Below are 23,650 nucleotides of genomic sequence, written 5' to 3'. Positions count from 1 at the left end.
TGGGGAGGCTGAGTCAGGAGGATCACTTGAACCCGGGTGGCAGAGGTTGCAGTGAGCCGAGATCATGCCACTGCACTCCAGCCTGGGCAATAGAGCAAGACTCCATCTCAAAAAAGAAAAAAATATATAAAGAAATGATCTATACCGTGATTCAACTGTACAGTGTTCAAACTGTATTAACATAAATAAAGTTTATTTTATAGAAATTGTACTCAATATTGTGAATTTTTAATTTTAAAATGTTATTTTGGCATCTATAATGTGAGTATTTTCAAACTCTTCAATTTATTCACTTCTTTCAAATTTATATGCCATACCACTTGATCACTGGTTTCAATTTATTTATCAGGTAATTTAGTAGTTTTAGCATTTTTTCCACACCAGTGTACCTTAGAAAAAATATGAACTTCATCATTAATATTGGTGCCCTAGAGGAATGATTTTTTAATAAGCCTGAGGATAGAAGTGACATGAGAATCCTAGGTAAGAGGAAGAGTTTGTAAAATTATTCAAAATTAATAGAGTCTCCTGTTTGGAGGCCAGGTGTTTGTCCCTTTACTCCAACCAAACATCACCAAGATGGATAAAAACAAGAAATAGGGGCCGGGCACGGTGGCTCACGCCTGTAACCCCAGCACTTTGGGAGGCCAAGGCGGGAGGATCAGGAGGTCAGGAGATCGAGACCATCCTGGCTAACACGGTGAAACCCCGTCTCTACTAAAAATACAAAAATTAGCCGGGCATGGTGGCGGGTGCCTGTAGTCCCAGCTACTAGGGAGGCTGAGGCAGGAGAATGGCGTGAACCTGGGAGGTGGAGCTTGCAGTGAGCCGAGATCCCGCCATTGCATTCCAGCCTGCGCGACAGAGCAAGACTCCATCTCAAAAAAACAAAACAAAACAAAACAAAAAACAAAAAACAAGAAATATGCACTTAAAAGCAATGTGGTCACCTATTATGTGTATATTACTAAGGGCCAACATGAGACCCTTAAGGGCAAGGCATTGAAACTTACAGAATTGTATGAGTGTATAAATTAGAGATATTATTCATAAAATGAAGGTTCCTGGAAAGCGTAGTTGTGAGGTGAGCTTTGAAAGATGAAGTGGGATTTGGTCAGGCAAAGGCTTAGGAGATACCAACAATAAATAATGTTTCAGGACAGAGAAGGTACTGTTCTGGGTAGAGCAAAACGTGCCTGTGAAGTATACAGCTAGCCTGCAATAAATGTTGGGTTGATTTGAAATCTGAATATTTCAAAAGAGACTTTGGATGTCCTTGTAGTGCAAAGGTTATACCATGAGGCCCTTATAATGGAAAGTTGAGTAGGCCAGGCAGAAGAATGTGATGATTATCCTAACAACTAGCATTTACTGAATACTTAATATTTGTCAGACCTTATTCTGAATATTAGAATAACTGTAATAATTTATTACAACAACCCTGTGAGTTAGGAACTGTATTCATTCCACTATGTAGTTAAGAAAATCAGGCACACAAAGGTGACATAGTTAGCACCATAGGAAGCCACTAATTATATGCCACCAAACTGATGAACATAGCAAATAGGTGGTACTTGTTGCATGTTTTAGGCATTTTTAAATAAATCTGGTGGCAGTGCGTTGAAGGTTTGAATGCAAATGGATCAATTCAATATACTTTTATCTCTACAGGATAGTGGCACTTGACAGTTGATAGAAAGGTAGAAAAATTAAAACGATCATCTCTTCCATGAGCCTTCTTCTATCCCTAAGTGAAATTGATTATTTCCTGGCCACCACTGCTTTATCTTTGCATTTATTATATTTCAATGACCACATTATATGATAAATATATGTGCATATTTCCCCCAAAAGTCTATCAGGACATGGACTTTCTCACAAATTCTTCAAAATTCAGCATCTAGCTCTAACAAAGTACTGAGTGCACAAAATATATAGAGTACAGCTTATAAATAATACATAAATGAATGTATAAGCAAATGAAAGAATAATGGATGAATGTGGATAAAGAAAAACTTGGTAAAGGATAAAAAAGGCAATGTTCCAGCTGAAGACTGTGCAAACATTGCGAAAGTTTGTTATTTAACCTTTAGTCACATTTCTTTGATCACTATTCCCACCCCACACATGTATCACAACATATTTCTTCCCTTTACATATTATATGTTTATACTAATACTGAATTGTAGACTGAGATTAGTAGTGCCAGTAGATGGCGCTTGTATCTTTGTTTTTAACTCAGAGGCATGCGCGCGTGGGGGGGGGTGTGTGTGTGTGTGTGTGTGTGTGTGTGTGTGTACATACCTATAGTTACGGTGAACTAATTTTGTAAAAAAAAAGAAATAATATAATTTTAGGAAAATAAACAATATCAGATATCATCTAATGTTAGAATGTACAGGTTCTGGAGGTAGGCTTTTTAGGCTTGAATCCTCACAGTGCAAAATACCAGCTATGAGATTCCAAATATGTTCCTTAACTTCTTTGTGTCTGTTTCCCAATCTGCAAAGTGAAAATAATCACAGCATCTGCCTCACAGAGTTAATATAAATGTTAAAAGATTTAACTCAGGTAAAATTCTGAAAATATTTTATGGCATATTATAGGCATTCAATATATGTCTTTCCAACCTCATAAAACCTTAAGTAACTTGTTGCAAATAAAACATGATTAGTTAGGTTGTTTCTCTCTCTACCATCCCCCATCTTTGTCTGTCTCTCTTCACCTCACAGTTTTCCCGTATTTTTTGCAACTTTTACTATATCCCAAGCTTGTCCAACCTGTCTTATTTTGTTTTCTTTGTTGTTGTTGTTGTTGTTGTTTTTTTACTTTAGGCTTTTAGCAGCTTGAAGCCATGGTTTTTAGTTTCTCTCTCTAGTGATAAGCAGAAAAGAGGGATGGGGAAGGCCCTTTCTTGGCCCAACCAGAAACAGAAACTAAGAACCCATGACTGTATTTTCTCCTTGGTTACCCCTGCTATATCCGATTGTCAATGGATTCTATTGTCTCCAACTTACAAATCTATCTAGAAACTGATGAACTGTTACTACTTTTACTGCTACAATCCTTACCCAGGCCACCATCATCACTCTCCTTTGTTAATATAATAGCCTCTGGCTGGGCACAGTGGTGCATGCCTGTGTTTTGGGAGGCTGAGGCTGGCAGATTGCTGGAATCCAGGAGTTCAAGACCAGACTGGGCAGCATGGTGAAGCCCCGTCTCCACAAGAAAATGCCAAAAACTTGCTGAGTGTGGTGGCATGCACCTGTAGTCCTAGCTACTTGGAAGGCTGAGGTGGGAAGATTACCTGAGCCTGCGAGAGTGAGGCTGCAGTGAGCTGTGATTGTCCCGTGGCACTCTAGCCTAGTGACTAACTGTGAGATCTTGTCTCAAAAACAATAGATATATTGTTTATATATATTATATATATATTATTTATATATTAAATATTAAATAAGCCCTATGAGTTATAGTTTATTTACATAAAATATATTTTATATAAATAGAATTGCTGGGAGGTGATATTATATATAATTTACTTATTTGTTATATATATATATAAAACAGCCTCCAAGTGAGTTTCCCTTCTGTCCTTGTATCTTGCAATCTCCTTCAATAACCTTGAGAGTGTGATCTTGGGAAAATAAAAATCAAATTAGTTACTCCTCTGCTCAAAATGTTTTCTCTCAAGCCACACTCCAAAATAAACTATACCATTATTTTATACAATTGATCTTAGAAGAAAATGAACACTCAGTATTTTATTCCCTTGTAAATGACAAAGTCCTTACATGGTCAACAAGATACATAATATCTTCTTGGTAACTTCTCTGACTTCATCACCTACAATTCTCCTTGCTCCTGATTTCTCTTGCTCTGGCTACAGTGGGCTTCTTCCTGAACCTGGAATAGCAGATTTGCTGAAGTCAGGCCCTTTGCTTTTGCCCTTCACTCTGACCTTCATGTTCTTCCCCTAGGTATTCACAGGGCCCACCCCCTCTGCCTTCTTAGTGAAGCCTGCCCTGTTTATCCTATTTAAAATTATACCCCATCTCCCAACACTTCCCGTATTTCTTAGCTGGCTTCTGCTTTTTTCCGAAGCATTTATTGCCTTCTAAGCATGATCTCGCCCACCCAGGTGGAACAGGTGGAATGTAAGCTCCATCATGCAGAGCTGTTGGTCTGTTTTCTTCACGGCTATTTCACCAGCCCATAGAACTGTGCCTGCTACATAGTCATCACTTACAATATAGGTACAAAATGAATGAGTGAATGAAAGAGAGAATGAGGACTACTTGTAGTTCAACAATTATTTGCTTGGAGTCATTCTTGGCAATTTGAACATAAATAAGTGAAGGTCCTTATCATCAAGCAGTTTTCTTCAGTGGAGAGAAATACAGGAATTACAATTAAATTACAATACAAAATTTGGTAAGTGCTATAGTAATGGGATTAGCATGCTATTATCAGGACACTGGAAGGAGGTGTTACTTTCAGTTGGGAAGATAAATATTGAATAATATGTTTAAATAACTAAACATTACAAGTTCAAAGTGGAGCCTTCAAATAGGTTCTCTAATTAGAGTATTAAATTCTCACTAGGACTTAGATATATATATACACCACTTTTCAAATGCAACCTTTGTAGCGCGACTTTCCCCAGCTGGACTGCCTCTGCTTTCCTGTATTCGGAAGACTTGCCCTAAAGCATACTCTGCTGGAATCACAGCTTGGCCTTACATTAAGCTAATGAGTACTTGCTTTGCAAATTGAGCTGTTCTGTGTTGCCGATGAAACTGCAGACTACCCCTGCTGCAGCTATTCTAACCACTCCATTTAAATTAAAAATAAAGTGGCATTTTCTTATTTCTTATTCATCTTACCTTTATCTTATTATGGATAAACAGGAGCAAGAAATAGAAGTAAGACTAACATTTTTCTTGTCTGAATATGCTCAGGGGAAGAGTTTCATATGCTTTTCACTTATATGGCTTTTTCTATTATTATTTAAAATGTTATTTACTGTTTAAATATCAATGATGCATGCTGTATAAAGTGAAATTTAGAATTTGTCTTAATTCTATCTCCCTCCCCCAGTGGTCACTATGTAAATACTTGCATCATTTTATATTATATTGAAAAATTAAAATGAAATCCTAAGTCCCTCAACTGACTGGATGAACCCGTTCCTGGCCAAGGGGGCCCCAGAGCAATCTTGAAAACTGAGTTCCTAGCAATGATGGGATGGAATTTAGAATACACCTTATGGTACCCCATCCCTAGCTCACAGCCTTTCTTTCCTAAGAGTTAACCAGAAACCCACCCTTTGGGAAGACTTGCTCCACCCCTGATATCAACCAACCCTCTTACACTGCCTCTCGTTTTCATGGTTTAGACAAAACAACCAGCCAGCATTCTTTCCTGGCTAGAGACCACTGACCACTGAGTGGTTCTGGCCAGTCTACGGAGGATGTGCAATGAGGGTTTTCTGTCACCCTTCAGTGTCAGAGGGCTGAAAATTCCACCCTCGCAACATGCTAACACCACCGTGTTTTGAACATGGGTCCTGTGGAGAGGTATGAAGCTTAACTGCACATGTGCATGTTTCTCCTTTCATAAATATTCATGACTCCTATAGCTTATGGAATATGTATATTCAGCCATCCTGTTCTGCATAAATTTCTGTCTTATTCTTCTGGCTATCAAAGTGTCTGTTTCCGGTTTTCGGCAAGAGACCATGCTTCCCAGCCTGTCAGAATGGCCACCCTGCAGGCTGCAACCTTTTATAAAAAATAAAGCTTTCTTTTCCAAATTTATGAACCTTGTTATTCTTCAGTTGACAGTATTATAAAAATGTTTGTGTAAGTTGCTTCGTCACTTTGCAGTGGTAAGAGAATATTCTTTCGAATAACTTCATTTTACAGATATTTTCGCAGTTTACATAATTATTTAATTTTCAATGAAATTTGGGGTTTTTTTGTTTGATAATAATGATAATACTTTGGTCTTCTAGACACACATAGTATATTTAAGCTAAACTCTCTGCTTTCAAATACCTGACAAAAAGTAACACAAATACTTTTAACAGTATACATGATTTCAGAAGAAAGAGAAACCGCTTGATGTAAAAATCAGGAAAAAATGAAAACCAGAAGATAGGAAAGTGAGCTGACCTTGGAGATGATCCTGCAGGTGACTGGGGAAAGTAGAGGCTGGTTTTGAGAGATATTTGGCTTGGGGTTTAATGCCTAATTTAGGGCACTGTATGAGGAGACGAGAACATTTACTGGGCAATGTAACACAGGGAATCAAGTCTGAAACCTCACATATGAGGTTGCTATCCTCAAAGGGTTGCATCCTCAGTAGCAGCGTGAACTAGAAGAAAAATATTATTCAGCATTGAAAGATTGGCAGAAAGCTCACACTCACCACTCATTGCCTAGGCTTTGAGTAGGGGAACGTTTTCCCTGATAATCTGAAACAATAGACCTGTGCTTTCCTGGGAGTTGAAGTTCAAATTTATTTAACTCATATGAACTGAGACCTCCATGAAGAGAAATCATCATGAAAGCTGATTTCAAACTAGTGATTCTCATGGAACAGAAGAAGCAAATGCAAAATCAATCTTCAGAAAATCTCTGACACTCCAGAACAGAAAAAGATTCTCCCTAAAGAAGCAAAAAACAAGACCCACCTCCTAGGTGATATAGTGGACTCTGCAACAATCAGAATTGAAACCCCATGAATTTGAGATCATTAATAACACTCTGAGGGAATACTATGAAAAAAGTTAACAGACTTTTTAAAGAAAGCAAATAAAATTCTAGAAATTAAAAACTAAAAAGAGTAGCTAATAAAAAACTAAAATGTAATCAGTACATTGGGAAAATACATTTTAAAGTGACAAAAATATTCTACATATGTAGACAAGAAATATATGGTATTTATATGGTAACATAAAGTTAACAGACTTGAAAGAGTGAATGAGAGGGACAGACTTTGGTCTAAAAGGATTTACAGTAGGAGAGAATGTGGACAATGCTGGAGACACACTATTTCCAGTCTTCCAGAATACGTGAATCCTCAGCTGTTTAGACAAAAATATACAAGCCTGTTGACTATCACAGTGAAACTACAGAATACCAAAAGTAAAGAAAACTATCTTAAAAGCATCCAGAGAATAAGAGAGAATCTACAGAAAAAAGGACCAAAACAAACAAAATAATAACCTCTCGATGTCAGAAGAGTTTTCTCAGAAGTGTCGATAAGGACCAGGAAAAACAACAACAACAACAACAAAAAACTGAAGTTATATTTGCAAAGATGTAGGGAAGAATAACTAGAATTCCACCCTGAATTCTATAGCTATCTAAACTAATATCTAACAATAAGGAAATAATAAAAACATTCTTAGGAAAAGACTGAAATAATTTAACATTTATTTGTTATTTCCAGAAAAAAAGGAACTGCTAATGAATCTCCTTTTGAAAAAAATCACATTGAAATCAGAAACATAGAATTGGGTATTAGAAGAAAAATGTACAAATAAATTAAGAATCACAAATAAAACTAAAGAAACACTAACTTACACAATGGCATAATAATGACTAATTTGGGGGAGTATAAAACAGGGTGGAATAAAAATATTGGTCAATAATAATATGCGCCTAGAAAATTTCCCCAGCTTTTATGTCAATTACAGGAAAAAACTTGAGGTAAGAGATGTTATTGTGAACGTAGGTTAGCAAGTAAGAAAGAGTCCATTTCAAAGACTGACTCATTATAAAAAATTGTCGGCCAGGCGCGGTGGCTCACGCCTGTAATCCCAGCACTTTGGGAGGCCGAGGCGGGCGGATCACAAGGTCAGGAGATCGAGACCATCCTGGCTAACACGCTGAAACCCCGTCTCTACTAAAAATACAAAAAAAATTAGCCGGGCGTAGTGGCAGGCGCCTGTAGTCCCAACTACTCGGGAGGCTGAGGCAGGAGAATGGCGTGAACCCGGGAGGCGGAGCTTGCAGTGAGCTGAGATCCCGCCACTGTACTCCAGCCTGGGCGACTGAGCGAGACTCCGTGTCAAAAAAAAAAAAAAAAAAAAAGAAAGAAAAAAAAATTGTCACGGCCAGGCACGGTGGCTCATGCCTGTAATCCCAGCACTTTGGGAGGCCAAGGCGGGTGGATCACAAGGTCAGGAATTCAAGACCAGCCTGGCCAAGATGGTGAAACCCTGTCTCTACTAAAAATACAAAAATTAGCTGGGCGTGGTGGTGGGCACCTGTAATCCCAGCCACTCAGGAGGCTGAGGCAGAGAATTGCTTGAACCTAAGAGACGGAGGTTGCAGTGAGCTGAGATCGTGCCACTGCACTCCAGGCAACACAGCAAGACTCTGTCTCAAAAAAAAAAAAATGGTCACATATGGGTCAAACCCAATTCAGTCAAAGGACTCAGACCGCTTGGCTGTGACAGAAATAACTGTGGTTCTGACCTCTGACTCAAGGGCCCACAAAGCTGAAACACATGGGGTCAGTAATGATTAAGTTGCACCTGATGGAGGACTTTGTGTAGGCCAAAACCATTGGAAATTTATTTGATTGAGGTGTGCACAGCCACTGTACAGGAAATCAATGTGTCATGCTGACTGATGCAGAGCCTCTGTCTCCCTCATATCCCCTGAACTTTTCCTTCCCTCTACCCCAACTTCTACTGCTTTCAGGAAAAAAGTGAGTGAGGGTGGGACAGAGATCTTCCTGTTCCCACTGTGGACTAGGGCCATGCACATTTGCCTTTGTGGAGCAGGAGGACTCAAGGATATGTGAATCTGTTGGATGCAGGTGTCCATGTCACCATTCTACCTGGACCCATTGGTGAATGTACACCCAAATTCAAAGGATGGGTTTGAGAAAGATTTGAAATGGAGAAGGAAAGTCAAAAAACCTTATGATTGGAGACCTTTAGACTAGTATAACTTCCACTGTTGAATGTGCTTGGTATTCATGTTTATTTGTTTCCTCTGTGAATGCTCCTAAATACTGGAGGGGATGCTTTCCACAGGAAAACAGCATATGTAAGAAGTGCTACTACCTATGAAGCCCCATAAGCCTAATGATCACTTTCAGGCATAAGTTTCTATGATAGATGGTTTGCTGATTGGAGCCTCTGGCAAGGGAAAGCAGCCTCTCAAAGGTGCCTCTTGATGTTTCAAACTTGTTGCCTTCCCGATACAATTCCGGGTCTATCCCTTTTGAAAAGCAGCTACTGGCCTGCTATTGGACTCTTGTAGAAACTGAATGCCTGACCCATGGAGGCCTTGTGACCCTGATGCCTGATATTCCCATTATTAGGGTAGGTCAACTGGGACTCAATGAATGGCAAGGTGGAAGAACCCAGCCAGTCTCACCTGTCAAATAGAAGTGGTACATCGAAGAATCCAGTAGGCCTGGACCCTGCAGTGTCTTGCATTTACATGAAAAAAATGGTAGCTATTCCTTTGGGGGAAACTTTTGGGGAAATCAGCAAGCTGCTGATTCAATGGGGACCTCAATCTGTTGCCCTAAATGCCATGGCCTGGTTCACTGGCAATTCAGATAAGCTGAAACCAGATAGTGTCCACTGGGCTGCTGTGGCTACTCAACTCAGAAACACCTGTGCAGAACAAAAAATGAATGATTATTGCCCCATGGGCAGAAATCAAGGCTATTATAGCTCTGAACAGTGTTCCCTTTGATAAACTCAATCTTTTTATTCACTCTTGGGCTGTTAGCCTTCTCTTTGGGTTAACTCTTGGAAAAACACAAACTGCATATTAAACAGGAGTTTCCTTCTGTAGTCTGTGGGGAAAAATTGCAGGTGCTGATAACTTTTGTGTCCTTCTTGCAGCTGTCCACACTAAGGGCTGATTCTCTGATGAGGCCAACTGGAATCCAGGTGCTGATCCAGCCTGCATTGCTCAGATCACACAATTGCTACCTGGATTCATCAACAGACTGGGCATGTGGTAAAGCATTCTATGTTTCTGATGCCAAGGTTACCACCGCTTGCCGATCTTGTCACTTTTGTCAAAGGTTGACTTGCGTTTTTCCTGGCAAAGGAAATCACAATTCATAGGATATTGCCCCTGTAGTTCTGGAAGATGGATTGCATCAGACTTTGATCACCTCATAGACTTCTGTAGGTCCTCACAAATGATAACACTTTTTCAAGTTACAATATTGCTGTTTCAGGTCAATCAGCTGACTTCCGTCACATCACTGTGGCCCATGAAAATAATCTGTGCCATGTTTTTGGCTTTCTAGACTACTTGAAGTCTGACCATCATGCAGTTTTATTAAAGATGCCACTCAAGGCTGGGCATGGTGGCTCATGCCTGTAATCCCAGCACTTTAGGAGGCCGAGGCGGGTGGATCATCTGAGGTCAGGAGTTCAAGACCAGCCTGTCCAACATGGTGAAACCCCGTCCCTACTAAAAATACAAAAATTAGCCAGGCATGGTGGCATGCACCTGTAATCCCAGCTACTCAGGAGGCTGCGCTGCTTGAACCTGGAAAGTAGAGGTTGCAGTGAGCCAAGATCACGCCACTGCACTCCAGCCTGGGTGACAGAGCAAGACTCTGTCTCAAAGAAAAAAAAGTCACTCAACAATAGACTAAGAGTCAAGGTATTTGATGATCTCCACCATCCCTAGGCTTCTGGTATTGCTGCAAATTGATCAGCTCAGTAAGACTTCTGACTCTATCTTCTTGACCTTCGTCTGTCCTACTTAGCTTAGTAGGGAAGCTTGGTCCCTGAATTCAATGGTTCCTGGAAAATATTAACCTCCTTTCAATTTCTTGGAAAATGACCGTGATGGAGGAAGAGGGTCATATAAACCTATTTGTAAAATTTGGGATTTCACTCTGACCTTTTCTAAGCATGATGCTTCTTTCTCTTAACACTGAAAGGATAATTTAGTGGGTAGGGTGTTAGCAAAACTTTGCAAAACTTACAACCAAGGCAATTCCAGTGAAAGAGAGCTGGCCTAACTGACTCCATCTTGCTTCTAACCTCCAAGATGTATTTGTTCATTCCTGGTCATAGGCTGAACTAACTTTGGGAGAACTTAGGTTATAGTTTAACTTTGAAACAAAGATGGTAACAGCCCTTTTCTAAAACAAATTCCCTAGGCTGCCTTTGCAAGACTAACAAATTAGCTACAAGATTAGAAATTATGGGTTAGGAGTCTTGCAGCTGGAGGCTGTGACATTCTGAACCTCCCTAAATTGTTCCTCAGGAAAACATCAGTGTTATACACTTGATCTTAGCCAAAAGGCTGGGAAGCAATACCACGTCAGTATTATAAAACCTAGGGTTAGTGCTTGAGATATTTTGCAGACCCTGTGCTCAGTGGATTAGCTGGCAACACCCAGGTTGATAAGCTGGCTCATCTGGTCTTGCGGCCCCCACCCAGCAACTGACTCAGTGGAGGAGGACAGCTTTGACTCCCTATGATTTCATTTCTGAACCAGCCAATCAGCACTCCACACTTTCTGACCCCCTACCCACTAAATTATCCTTAAAAACCCCAGTCCCCAAGTTTTTGGAGAGACTGATTTGAGTGATAATAGAACTCCTGTCTCCTGTACAGCTGGCTCTGTGTGAATTAAACTCCCTGTATTTATATTCCCCTGTCTTGATAAACCAGCTCTGTCTTGTCAGTGAGCAAGGAGAAACCACTGGGCGGTTACAATACCAACCTCAGGGTGTCCTGGTTGGTCTATTCTCTGGGTAGCAGCCTAATCAAAAGTGGACATAGGAATTCAAACTCAATTCTGATTCAGTCACTTGGATTCTCTCTGGAATCTCATCATCCCAGATCATAAGGATAAGGATCATTGCTTTGGGTACACTATGTGTGGGACATAATAGCTTTCCGGAAATTGTATACAAATGGCTTTGTCCCTCTTGTACCTGACCATTCCATATTAAAGTTCTGGGTGTAAGTTGGAAATGATAGAAAAAAACTGATGTTACACCTACCGGAATGGAACAGGTCAATTTTCTAGTGGTAGAGTAAGAACAACAACTGGGCGCAGTGGCTCATGCCTGTAATCCCAGCACTTTGGGAGGCCAAGGCGGGTGGATCACCTGAGGTCAGGAGTGCGAGATCAGCCTGGCCAACATGGCAAATCCCTATCTCTACTAAAAATACAAAAATTAGCTGGGCGTGGTGGCACGGTCCTGTAATCTCAGCTACTTGGGAGGCTGATGCAGGAGAATTGCTTGAACCCAGGAGGCAGAGGTTGCAGTGAGCTGAGATCGCGCCAGTGCACTCCAGCCTGGGCGATAGAGCAAGACTTTGTCTGAAAGGAAGAAAAGAAGGAAAAAAAAAAGAACAACAATCTTGGCACCTGGAGAGAGAACACTTAATTACACCATTTTGGCCTTAGAAGGCATTCAGGATTGCCTTAACTCACTGGCCAAGACTGTTAGGTGATAGGCTTGCCCTGAACTTCCTCCTGTGGGTCAGGTGAGGGATATCTGGAGCTCTAGCATAGGGCTTGGGGTGAGTGACAGCTTTAGATTAGGCCCTCTTGAGTAGCTGACACGTAAGCAAAACCTTGAAAGATGTGAGGGAATTAGCAGTATAGATGTCTGCCCTTGTAAGCCTGAGTGTTTGCTCCATTGAGAACAGTGGGCATTACTGAGAAACTGTGGAAGAGACAATTTAATAGTCAGATAACCTAGGCTGAAGTTTTACTTTTGGGCAAGTCAGCTCCGGCACTAAATTTCTTAACCAACAATGTACGTTAAATGAATGACAGAAGCCAGCATATTTTAGACCGGATAGTCCCTGTTTTAGATGAAAAAATGAGAAAATGAATTGCATCAATGCTGAATTTGAACTTTTTCAAGAATCATTGTCTGTTTATTCTTCTCCCCATTCACAAGGGCATTTCATTGTTCCCTTGGTGTCACTGCATAGTTTTTAACTAGCACTTGCTTTGGTGGGGAAGATCAGAAGTGACCTCATGAATTACTTTGATAAATATGTCAATCAGCAGAATTCCAAGTGGATTTTCAGTTGAGTCTAGGGATTAGTTTCTGCAATAGGTAAGGCAAAGCTGATGAAATTCAGCCACTCTGCACCAATGTAAAATGTCAAGTAAGAAGTGTTCATGGAGCCTGCTGAGAGTTGTACTTCACTCAGCAGCTAAGAAAATGATTCTGTCAACTCTTGATGATTTTTGTTAATGAAAATTTAAAATATTATTGATTAACATAGGGGCTAATGTATACATTCTTACCACAGAAAGGGAAAAAGTAGCAGGAGATACACCTTGGCTAGGTGGAAGAAGTAGTCCTAAATGTGAGCGGTGGTGGATGTCAAGAAGACCTTACTGATGGTCAGAGAAATTAACCTGGTAGCAGCCAGGGCAAGGAATGAGAGAAAAGAAATCTAGGCAATTAGTGTAGATTCATTTTAACTACAGAGTGGATAATGAAAGGATGTTTTTCCTTTTCTTTAAAAAAAAGTAAATAGGCAGAATATAATGCCTTAGATTCACTGATTCTGTAAATGAAATGCCTCTTCTATGCCAGACCTGGGCTGGGCTCTGGAGGGATAGCAGCAAATATTACAATCCCTGCTTTTCCAGGAGATTACAGTGTTGTTGGCAAGATGTAAAAGTGAACCAGCACAACCAAGTAGCATTATGCACAAGGACCTCTTGGAACCAAGCAGGAAACACAGAGTAGAGGGTGAGCATGACCGGTTGGGAAGGTTTACAGGAGCAGTCAAAGCCTGCCAGTGTCTTATTGGAGGAGTTGTAGTTAGATGCACCTTTACAATGTCATTCAATAAACATTAGTTAAGCAATCTTGGTATGCTAGACAGACATTTATGGTAAGCTCTAGGATGAACAAGAATCATCCCAGCTTTCAAAGCCTTAGACTGTGGTAAAGTGAAACAGATACAAACAAGCTCACAGATGTGTCATTAGTTACTGTGAGGAAGTTACAAAAAGGATGTATTAGCAGCCCAAGTCTGTTCCACTCGATCTGGTGGGGGGCTGTGAGGTCTTGTGTCCAGTACCTGGAAGGATGATAGGTGTCCAGCCTGTGGTATTGAGATCAGGTTATTGAAGACAGATAAAACAACATGACTGGAGGTGAGGGGCAGGCATGGTTAATTTGAAGAACTACAAGTATAGCAGTTCTATTTGGCTGCAGGTGGAAAGTGTGTTAGGGAAGGGGAGAGGGATGAAGATGGAGAGCAGAACAAAGCAAACAAGGCTTTGTGTGCCCTGGGAAGGCATTAGGTTTATTCCATGTGTAGGAATATGTGTAGGCAGATGGCTAGACATGAGCAGGTTACTCAAGGGGAGCCCTTGAGAAAGGAAAAGCTTGGGAAGTCTTAGGCTCAAGGGACCACCCATCATTTACATATTAATAGAATCTCTAATGAGTGGGTGGACAATTAGTCAACTGTGAGCAGAAAGAAAGGAAAAGGGCAGAGGAGAAATTCCTAAGAGATATATAGGCACAAGTACCAATTTGACTGCTGTACGACCTTCCCGGGGTGGCGGTAATGAGCAATGCAGCCATTAGATAGAATTCGTATCTAACCCCTGGCCCACGCATGCGCACCGACTAATAGTAGCGGAGGGCTCCACAAACCTGGGGTGGAAACTAGGCAGGGAAAAGGCAAGGGCTTACGGCAGAAGCAGAAAAACTAGATAATGAAAAAAGGCAGAGACTTGAGACAGAGCGGGAAACGTGAAGAAAAATCCAACGTTATGAAAACTCAACCCAGGACTCTGCCGGCCCATTCTCTTTCAGCAGCCTGCTCTGCCTCATCTTTCAGAATGTCCTGTCCCTGTAAATAAACTCTCTGCTCCCTCTTTCCCTTCAAGTAAAGATTTCTGCTGTCTTTGAATTGTCACATGGCCATTATCTTACTCCCAAGATGATCAAGGACCGAGGATTCCCCATACTTTTTAGTAGCGCATGGAAACAAGGATGTTTGCAGGGAGAAACAAGATAAACACTCAAGGATTAAAGTGGCAAAGTGATGTGTGAAAATTTAGATTTTGAGTCATTCTGGCTACAGTTTGGGGACAGACTGGAGTGGGAAGGGACTAGGGTAGACAGGACCATTTAAGAGTTTCAGCATTAGTCTGGGCACAAAATGATGAAGATCTAAATCAAGACTGTGTAAGTGAGTTTAAAGAGAGAAATGTGTGAAGAGAAATAATTTACAGAACTCACTAATTGATTGTAAATGACAAGGGTATTTCAGAGGAAAGAGGCAAACACGACTTCCAGTTTTCCAGGCAGTGCAATTTAGTGTATCAGCCAAGGTTTTCCAGGAGGTATGAATTATTCAGCAAAACTGAGGGTTTAACAAACTCTGAGACTTTATATGCACAGTGAAAAGTTCTTCACTGGAGTATAAATTGTTTAGTAGATTTTAAATTCCTTGCGTGTAAGTACTTCATTTTAAAATTGTTTAAATCTGCTTTAGCATAGTTTTGTAGAGCTTGATAAAGTAATGTTTTCAGGCTAAATTTAACCTGATTTGTAAAAAGCAAAAATGCATGTAAACCTTTGGGTTAAAAAAAAGTTACTTAAAAATGACATTTCTTGTCTGGGCACAGTGGCTCACGCCTGTAATCCCAACACTTTGCGAGGCCGAGGTGGTCAGATCACCTGAGGTCAGGAGGTCAATACCAGCCTGGCTAACATGGTGAAACCCCGTTTCTACTAAAAATACAAAAAATTAGCTGGGCGTGGTGACGCATGCCTGTAATCCCAGCTACTCAGGAGGCTGACGCAGGGGCATCGCTTGAACCCAGGAGGCGGAGGTTGCAGTGAGCTGAGATCACGCCATTGCACTCCAGCTTGGGCAATAGGAGCGAAACTCCATCTCAAAAAAAAAAAAAAAAGACATTTCTTATAGCACTATGCATATTAAAACAATGTTAGATTACCAATGATACAATTTTTATAGTTTTTATATTCTCTTTCAAAAGAAAACTAGTACTGGTGTAGGTGGAACATAGGCTGAGGTAACAGTTTATGTGGAAAAGAAGATATCACTGGTCTTCTACTTTGGCTTAATTTAACTAAGGTCACTACTGATAGTAGCTTTTGGATTATTAATTCAATCTAAAGCTGAGGGATATCTTTTATTTCATCTACTATAGTTGTTCAAAGACTGGGGTTTAGAGGTGGAGTAAATTTACATGGATTAACTATACAGAGAAAGTTTTATGATAATGTTTCATCGATAAAGCTCAGCTGATGAAGTAATTGTTGTTTCAGGCACTTTTGGCCTGAAGGGTTTTTGTTCTGAATTTGTGGTTTAAATGCATAGCAAAAGCAAGGAATCTTTAATGGTACTTGCTTTGAAATTAGAGTGTGATTACTTTAAAACACTATGGATAGTTTTATTGCCTTAAACTATTTTTAAACTGCCATTCTTTTTTAATGGTCTATATAGCTGCATGCTGGTGAAAGGAAAAGCTAGTAGAGAATTCACTTTGCTTGCCAGTTAGGTGAGGACTTGCAAGGAACTGTAGGAAAAGCTGTTATATTTTGACCTGGTGATCATTAGTTTTTTATGTGCCTTCCCTAAAGCTCTCCACAGGGGTGTTTCCAGCACAACACTTTAAGCCTAATTGGACCCACTGGCAATGTAAGTTTATTAAAACTTTTCATCTGGGGACACTGAATGATTTTGGGGAAAGAACTTGTCACTGGTCACTGTGAGTGTGAACATATCTCACATGTATATTTGTTTCATAATATAGATTTTATTCCTTGAAACATGTTAGAGGAATATGAACTGTTTCTGACATATAATGATGTCTGAGATATTTGCAATCTGTGAGATTGAAAAAAAAATAATACCTATTATCTGTGAGTGTGGTTAGTTCTCAAGAGATTGCCCTAGAAATAGGTCAAGATAAAGTGGCCTTACCCGGCCATACATGCTCTGGTATGCCTCTGCAATCATCAGCCTTTGTGCATTGCAGCGCTGCGTCAGAATGTTGATCAGCATGTCTTTGTCACAGTCTGGAAAAGAATAATATTTGAAGATTAGTAAAGTCACTACTTAGTAGTTGGGAAGAATCCATTATCTAACGATCATAACCAGTGTGTAAGCATTATCCCTGATGGTATTTTACAGCAGGGAACAATTTTAACTAAAATTGGAAATCATGTAATGATGCTTGATGAAGCCTGGATCCTTCCTATCTCCTAATTTAGTGCCATTACTATAAACTAGGCATTGAAGGAACATTCCTCAAAATAATAAAAGCCATATATGACAAACTCACAACCAACATCATGCTGAACAGGGAAAACTTTCCCCCTGAGAACAGAAACAAGACAAAGATATTTCCTTTCCCCACTCCTATTCAACATAGTACTAGGAGCCCTAGCTAGAGCAATCAGGGAAGAGAAAAAAATAAGAAGCACCCAAATTGGAAAAGAGGAAGCCAAACTATCTCAGTTTGCTGATGATATGATCTTACCATCTTATAGAAAACCATAAAGACTCCTCTAAAAGACTCCTAGATTTGATAAATGACTTCAGTAAAGTTTCAGGATACAAAATCAACATATGAAAATCAGCATCATTTCTATACACCAACAACAATCAAGCTGAGAACCAAATCAAGAACTCAATTCCATTTATAATAGTTACAAAAAATAAATAAAATATGTAGGAATACATTTAACCAAGGAAGTGAAAGATCTCTATAAGGGTAACTACAAAACACTTGAAAGAAATCATAGATAGCACAAACAAATGGAAAATTATTTCATGCTCATGAATTGGAAGAATAAATATCAGTAAAATTATCATACTATCCAAAGCAATTTACAGGTTCAATGCAATCACTATCAGCTTATCAGTGTCATTTTTCCTAGAATTACGACAAACAATCCTAAAGTTCATATGGAGCCAAAAAAGGGCCTGAATAGCCAATGCAATCTTACACAAAGAGAACAAAGCCAAAGTCATCACATTACCTGATTTCACACTATATTACAAGGCTATAGTAATCAAAACAGCATGGTACTGCAATAAGAACAGGAGAAAACAAATAACTCCATTAAAAAGTTGGCAAAGGATATGAACAGACTTTTTTTTTTCCAAAAGAAGACATACAAGCAGCCACCAAACATATGAAAAATGCTTAACATCATGAATCAGCAGATAAATGCAAGTTAAAACCACAATGAGATACCATCTTACGTCAGTCAGAATGCCTATTATTAAAAAGTTAATGGCCAGACACGATGGCTCATGCCTGTAATCCCAGCACTTTGGGGGGTCGAGGTGGGTGGATCATGAGGTCAGGAGATCGAGACCATCCTGGCTAACATGGTGAAACCCCATCTCTACTAAAAGTACAAAAAATTAGCTGGGTGTGCTGGCGGGCGCCTGTAGTCCCAGCTACTCAGTAGGCTGAGGCAGGAGAATTGCTTGAACCTGGGAGGTGGAGGTTGCAGTGTGCCGAGAGCACGCCACTGCACTCCAGCCTGGGCAACAGAGTAAGACTCCATCTCAAGAAAAAAAAAAAAAAAGTTAAAACAACAGATGTTGGAGAGGATGTGCAAAAAAAGAAATGCTTAAAGACTGTTGGTGGAAATGTAAATTAGTATGATCTTTGTGGGAAACAGTATGAAGATTTCTCAAAGAACTAAAAATAGAACTGCCATTTGACTCAGAAATTTCACTACTGTGTGTACATACTCAAAGGGAAAGTAATCATTATATAAAAAAGATATTTGCATCTATATGTTTATTGCATTACCATTTACAATAGCCAAGATATGTAATCAACCTAAGTGTCTATCAACAAATGATTAGATAAAGAAAATGTGGCATATACACACCGTGGAACCATGGAATACTACTCAGCTATAAAAAAGAATGAAATCTTGTCTTTTGCAGCAACATAGATGGAATCAGAGGCCATTATCCTAAGTGAAATAACTCAGAAACTGTCAAGTACCATATGTTCTCACTGATGGGTGGGAGCTAAACAAAGGGTACACATGGACATATTGAGTAGGATAATAGATATTAGAGACTCCAAACAGTGAGAGGGTGGAAGAGGGGCAAGGGTTAAAAAATTACCTATTGGTTATGATGTTCACTATTCAGGTGATGGGTACACTAAAAGCACAGACTCCACCAGTGTGCAATATATGCATGCAACAAATCTGCACTCATACCCCTTAAATCTGTAAAAAAATTTTGAAAGGAAAATAAAAATCCAATCAAAAGCACAGAGGAGTGAAGAAAATATAGTGTCTCTTCAATCAGCTCTTACTCCACTAAAAAATGGCTCCTTGACCTTTAAGCTGATTAGTGTTTAAATGGGAGCAACATCTGATATTTGGATTTAGGTCCCTGCCTGGCTACCCTGCACAACTTTGGGACACTGCTCTCTGCATCGCAGCTGTTCCAGCTCCAGCCTTGGCTAAAAGGACCCCAGATATATCCCAGGCTGCTGCTCCAGAGGGTACAAGCTGAAAATTGCCAAGGCTTCCACATGGTGTTAAGTCTGTGAGTGCATGCACAGCAAGAGTTGAGGTTTTGGAGCCTTTGCCTAGATTTTAAAGGATGTATGGAAACACATGGATGTCCAAGCAGAAGTCTGCTGCAGAAGCAGAGCCTTCATGGGGAACCTCTACTAAGGCAGTGTGGAGGGAAAATATGGGGTTGGAGCCCCCACACTGGGGCACTGCCTAGTGGAGCTTTGAGAAGGGGGCCACCATCCTTCAGATCCTAGAATGGTAGATGCACTGACATCTTGCACCAAGCACCTGGAAAAGCACAGGGACTCAACACCAGCCCTTGAGAGTAGCCGTGGGGGCTGAGCTCTGCAGAGCCACGGGGGTGGAGCTTCCTGAGGCCTTGGGAACCCACCTCTTGCATCAGTGTGGCCTGGATATGAGACATGGAGTTGAAGGATATTATTTGGGAACTTTAAGATTCAGTGACTGCCCTGCTAAGATTCAGGCTTGCATAGGGCCTCTAGGCCCTTTGTTTTGCTGATTTTTCCCCTTTGGAAAGAGAGTATTTAGCTAATACCTGTACCCCCATTGTATATTGGAAGTAACTAACTTGTTTTTGATTTTACAGGCTCATAGGCAGAAAGGACTTGCCTTGTCTCACATGAGACTTTGGACTGTGGACTCTTGAGTTAATGCTGAAATGAGTTAAGGCTTAGGAGACTGTTGAAAATGAGTAATTATATTTTGCAATGTGAGAACATGAGATTTGTGGGGGGACAGGGGCAGAATCATATGGTTTGGATTTGTGTCTCTTTGCAAAGCTCATGTAGAATTGTAATCCCCAGTGGTGGAGGAGGGACCTGGTGGGAGGTGACTGGATCATGGGTGCAGATTTCCCCCTTGCTGGTCTTCTGATAGTGAGTGAGTTCTCATGAGATCTGGTTGTTTAAAAGTGTGTCACAACTCCTTTTCCTCTCTTCCTCCTTGTAGGAAGGCCATGTAGGATGTGCCTGCTTCCCCTTTGCCTTCTGCCATGATTGTAAGTTTCCTGAGGTCTCCCCAGCCATGCTTCCTGTACAGCCTGCAAAGCCATGAGCCAATTAAATGTCTTTTCTTTATAAATTATGTAGTCGCAGGTAGTTCTTTATAGTAGTGTGAGAACTGACTAATATTAGTCTTTCTTGTTGAATAGAGATATGGCTTATAATGAACATATATTAAGGAGGGAGGAGTAATAGAGAAGGAAATCGTGAAAGTACAAGGCACCTGTGTGCTTCTGAGGGATAGTGTGAACCCGTCATGCTTTTCATGGAACACCTGCTACCCTGTCTATCTCCTCCCTAGTATAGACTGTTTCTGGTCTGTGTATCCTTCACTTCCTCATGTACCAACACACCAAGCTAATAGATCGGTTTAGTGCACAACTAGTTTAGATGAATTTTGTAGTCATAGTAGAGTCAGCAATATGACATTAACCTTTCCCTTAGCTTGACTAAAATTTAGATAAGTTTCTTCCCAACTACAGACTCCTAACCTCCCTTTTATTAGAGCATTTATTTTAGAAAACATGCTATTTTAAATTCTTTCTCTGCCTCTTAGAGATGTAAGTCTCCTCCCAGCCTTTTGCAGTTTGACAACCCAAAATTGTCTTTCTCAGGGATATGGAGTCATCCTTTTGAAATGTAATCATTGGGAAGATAGAAACTGTATTTCCTTTTCCCAGTGTCTGTGTTAGGACAGGAACCTGACTTTGTTAAGTGCCAATTAGCAATCACAGATAGCCTAATCACATTGACCAATGCCCTCCCTGCCCAACATCCTTCAGTTCTTTCCTACTATCTCACCATGCTGCTTAAAAACTCTCTTGCCTTTGTTTCATAGGATTTGAGTTCACTCTCTCTCCCTTCTTGCAATGGTCTTGATTCCTACCGCAGAATCTTCCTTGCTGTTTAATTCCATCTGGTATAATTTTTCTACGACAAGGGGAGATATATAATGGAGATGAGGAGAAAAATGAATTGAAAAGCTAGAATGTTAAGCAAATCATCTTTTTTGAAATTAAGTCCATCCTGGATGGGCTTAGGATCACAGGAAGGCTATGAATAAGCTGCTGAAATATCCAGCGAATGAGAACAAGTGTTTGGAATTAACATAGATGACTGTACCACTGAAAAGCAGGGGGAGCATCAGGGTATTTTATGCACAGACAAATGGTCTGAAAACTGTAACAGGGAGGGAGGAAGGCCTAGAATTGTCTTCAAAGATAGAAATTAATGGCTACTGAGAGAAAAGGCAGACTCCACTGAAAAGGCATAGAGAAAGGTGATGTCTGGCTGAAGTTTGGTTAAGACCCTGAACTAAAAGGCAAAAAAAAGAAAAAAAAATAGCTGTAGAGGAATCTGTTAATGGCATGATGGACATTCTAAAGTGAACATATATTTAATAATAAATAGAAGATTTTAAAATTACTTTCTTTGTCTTATTCTTACTATTATCACATTTATGAAATTATTATAGTCTTGCTTTTTGTTCTTGTTCTGTTGAGATTATCCACAATCTAGTGCTCTGAATTGCTCTATTAAGTTTTCATAGCAATTCTTGTTTATTTATTCTTCCAGAGATATTTTATATGAATCTCAATAATTGTATTACAATTTTTAAATTAAAATAAATGTAAATTTAGGAATCAATTTTGTAAGTGTTGTCTTTCTGTCACTTACATGATATTTCTGCCAACCTACTATTTAAGGTTTTTTCTTCTCTAAAAGACTTAGTAAAGATTTGTGGAGCTTTTTGCTAATGACAAGAAGGTTTATTTTGCTAAAGTTATTTATATTTGCACTTCTATTGATATTCCCAGTTATGTTATTTTTGTTTTATTTCCTAACACATAATTGCTTAATTGAAGAAGTGATATTGATTTTTGTGTTTACTTTGTATCCTGAAAAGTTATTGAACTCTCTTATAATATTAAGTAACTTTTTATTAAACTTGAATTTCTAGATATATAACTTCTTCATATAATCACACTTTAATTTCTTCTTTGTAATCATTATATGTTTTTCTCTTTCTTCTCCTACTGCTTTAGGTCAGGGATTTCTAAATAATTTATCTTTTTCTGATTTTAATGGAAAATTTGGGCATAATGAACCATCACAATTTTATCAAATTTTCTTTTGTACAAGTGACTCTTGTTGTATGTGGTATTTATATTCTACAAATTTGCCATGAACACTGAATTAGTAAATACTGAACTATTGTTCCTAGGGAAAATGCAGGGTTAGGTTTCTGTAACCCTGTGGTTACAATATTTTTTGTCTACTGAAATGTCATTTGCATTATGTTTGTTTGCCAATGTCCTTATGAAACAAGCCAGTCTTGTTAGCACTGAAAACTATGCTTCCACATAACCTTCTCCTGTATAAACATTTAAGAGATATTTTTAAAGCTCTTCTATAGCGTCCTGATCTACAGAATTTTTCTAACCTGCCACCCAACACTGCTTTCAAAAGAAAGCTGACCGCTTTGATTATTTTTTAAAATTATTAATTTTGTTATCAGTTATCGTCTCATGAACCCACAAATTCAGCCATTTTTTCATCTTTTCCATACTTCATAACATAGAATAGATGTTACTGCAGCATTTTCCAAACAGCATCGTGCATAGATCAATACATTTTCTATTCTTTTTTATGGATGTATTATTTTATTAATTCATTAACATTAAACTCATGGCCAACAGTACTATAGCTAATTCTTGAATTTAGTTTATGTAACACACGTATTTTTTTCTTGAATACTTCTTTTTGTGCATAGGAACACACTAGGCAGTACTTCAGCACTATGCTTGGGGCCATTTTAAACAGCACAATCACCAAGCAAAGCATAAAAATGCAAAATTGTGTCACTACATAGATTGCATAAAGGACTTATTTACAGCATGAAAGCTAAAAGAAGATGGCAGAGGTCACCTTGTTTGATTTCAACCAGCAATATGCATTCTATTGACTAAAATTTTTCACCTCTCTGCACGTGCCTGCAAATGACCACGAAATATCTGTGAATATTGATTTGGGGGTTATAAAACAATTTTAGTGAGTAGATAAATTTGTAAATATAGCATTTGTGAATAAT

At 39.4% G+C, this 23,650-nt stretch overlaps 1 protein-coding gene across 1 annotated transcript in view; it reads right to left on the bottom strand.

The window, feature by feature from the left end:
- The window catches only part of ANXA10 (annexin A10), a 99,958-nt gene that overhangs the window by 28,239 nt on the left and 48,069 nt on the right, over positions 1-23,650 (bottom strand). Inside the window, exon 3 of the mRNA XM_054485747.1 lies at positions 16,959-17,053. Coding sequence (XP_054341722.1) covers positions 16,959-17,053 — 95 coding nt within the window. The remainder of the gene's footprint in view (positions 1-16,958; positions 17,054-23,650) is intronic.

This window comes from Pongo pygmaeus, chromosome 3, assembly GCF_028885625.2.
Source record: "Pongo pygmaeus isolate AG05252 chromosome 3, NHGRI_mPonPyg2-v2.0_pri, whole genome shotgun sequence".
NCBI lineage: Eukaryota > Metazoa > Chordata > Mammalia > Primates > Hominidae > Pongo > Pongo pygmaeus.
The sequence above is the reverse complement of the archived record's forward strand: the minus strand, read 5'-3'. Positions and strand labels throughout refer to the sequence as shown.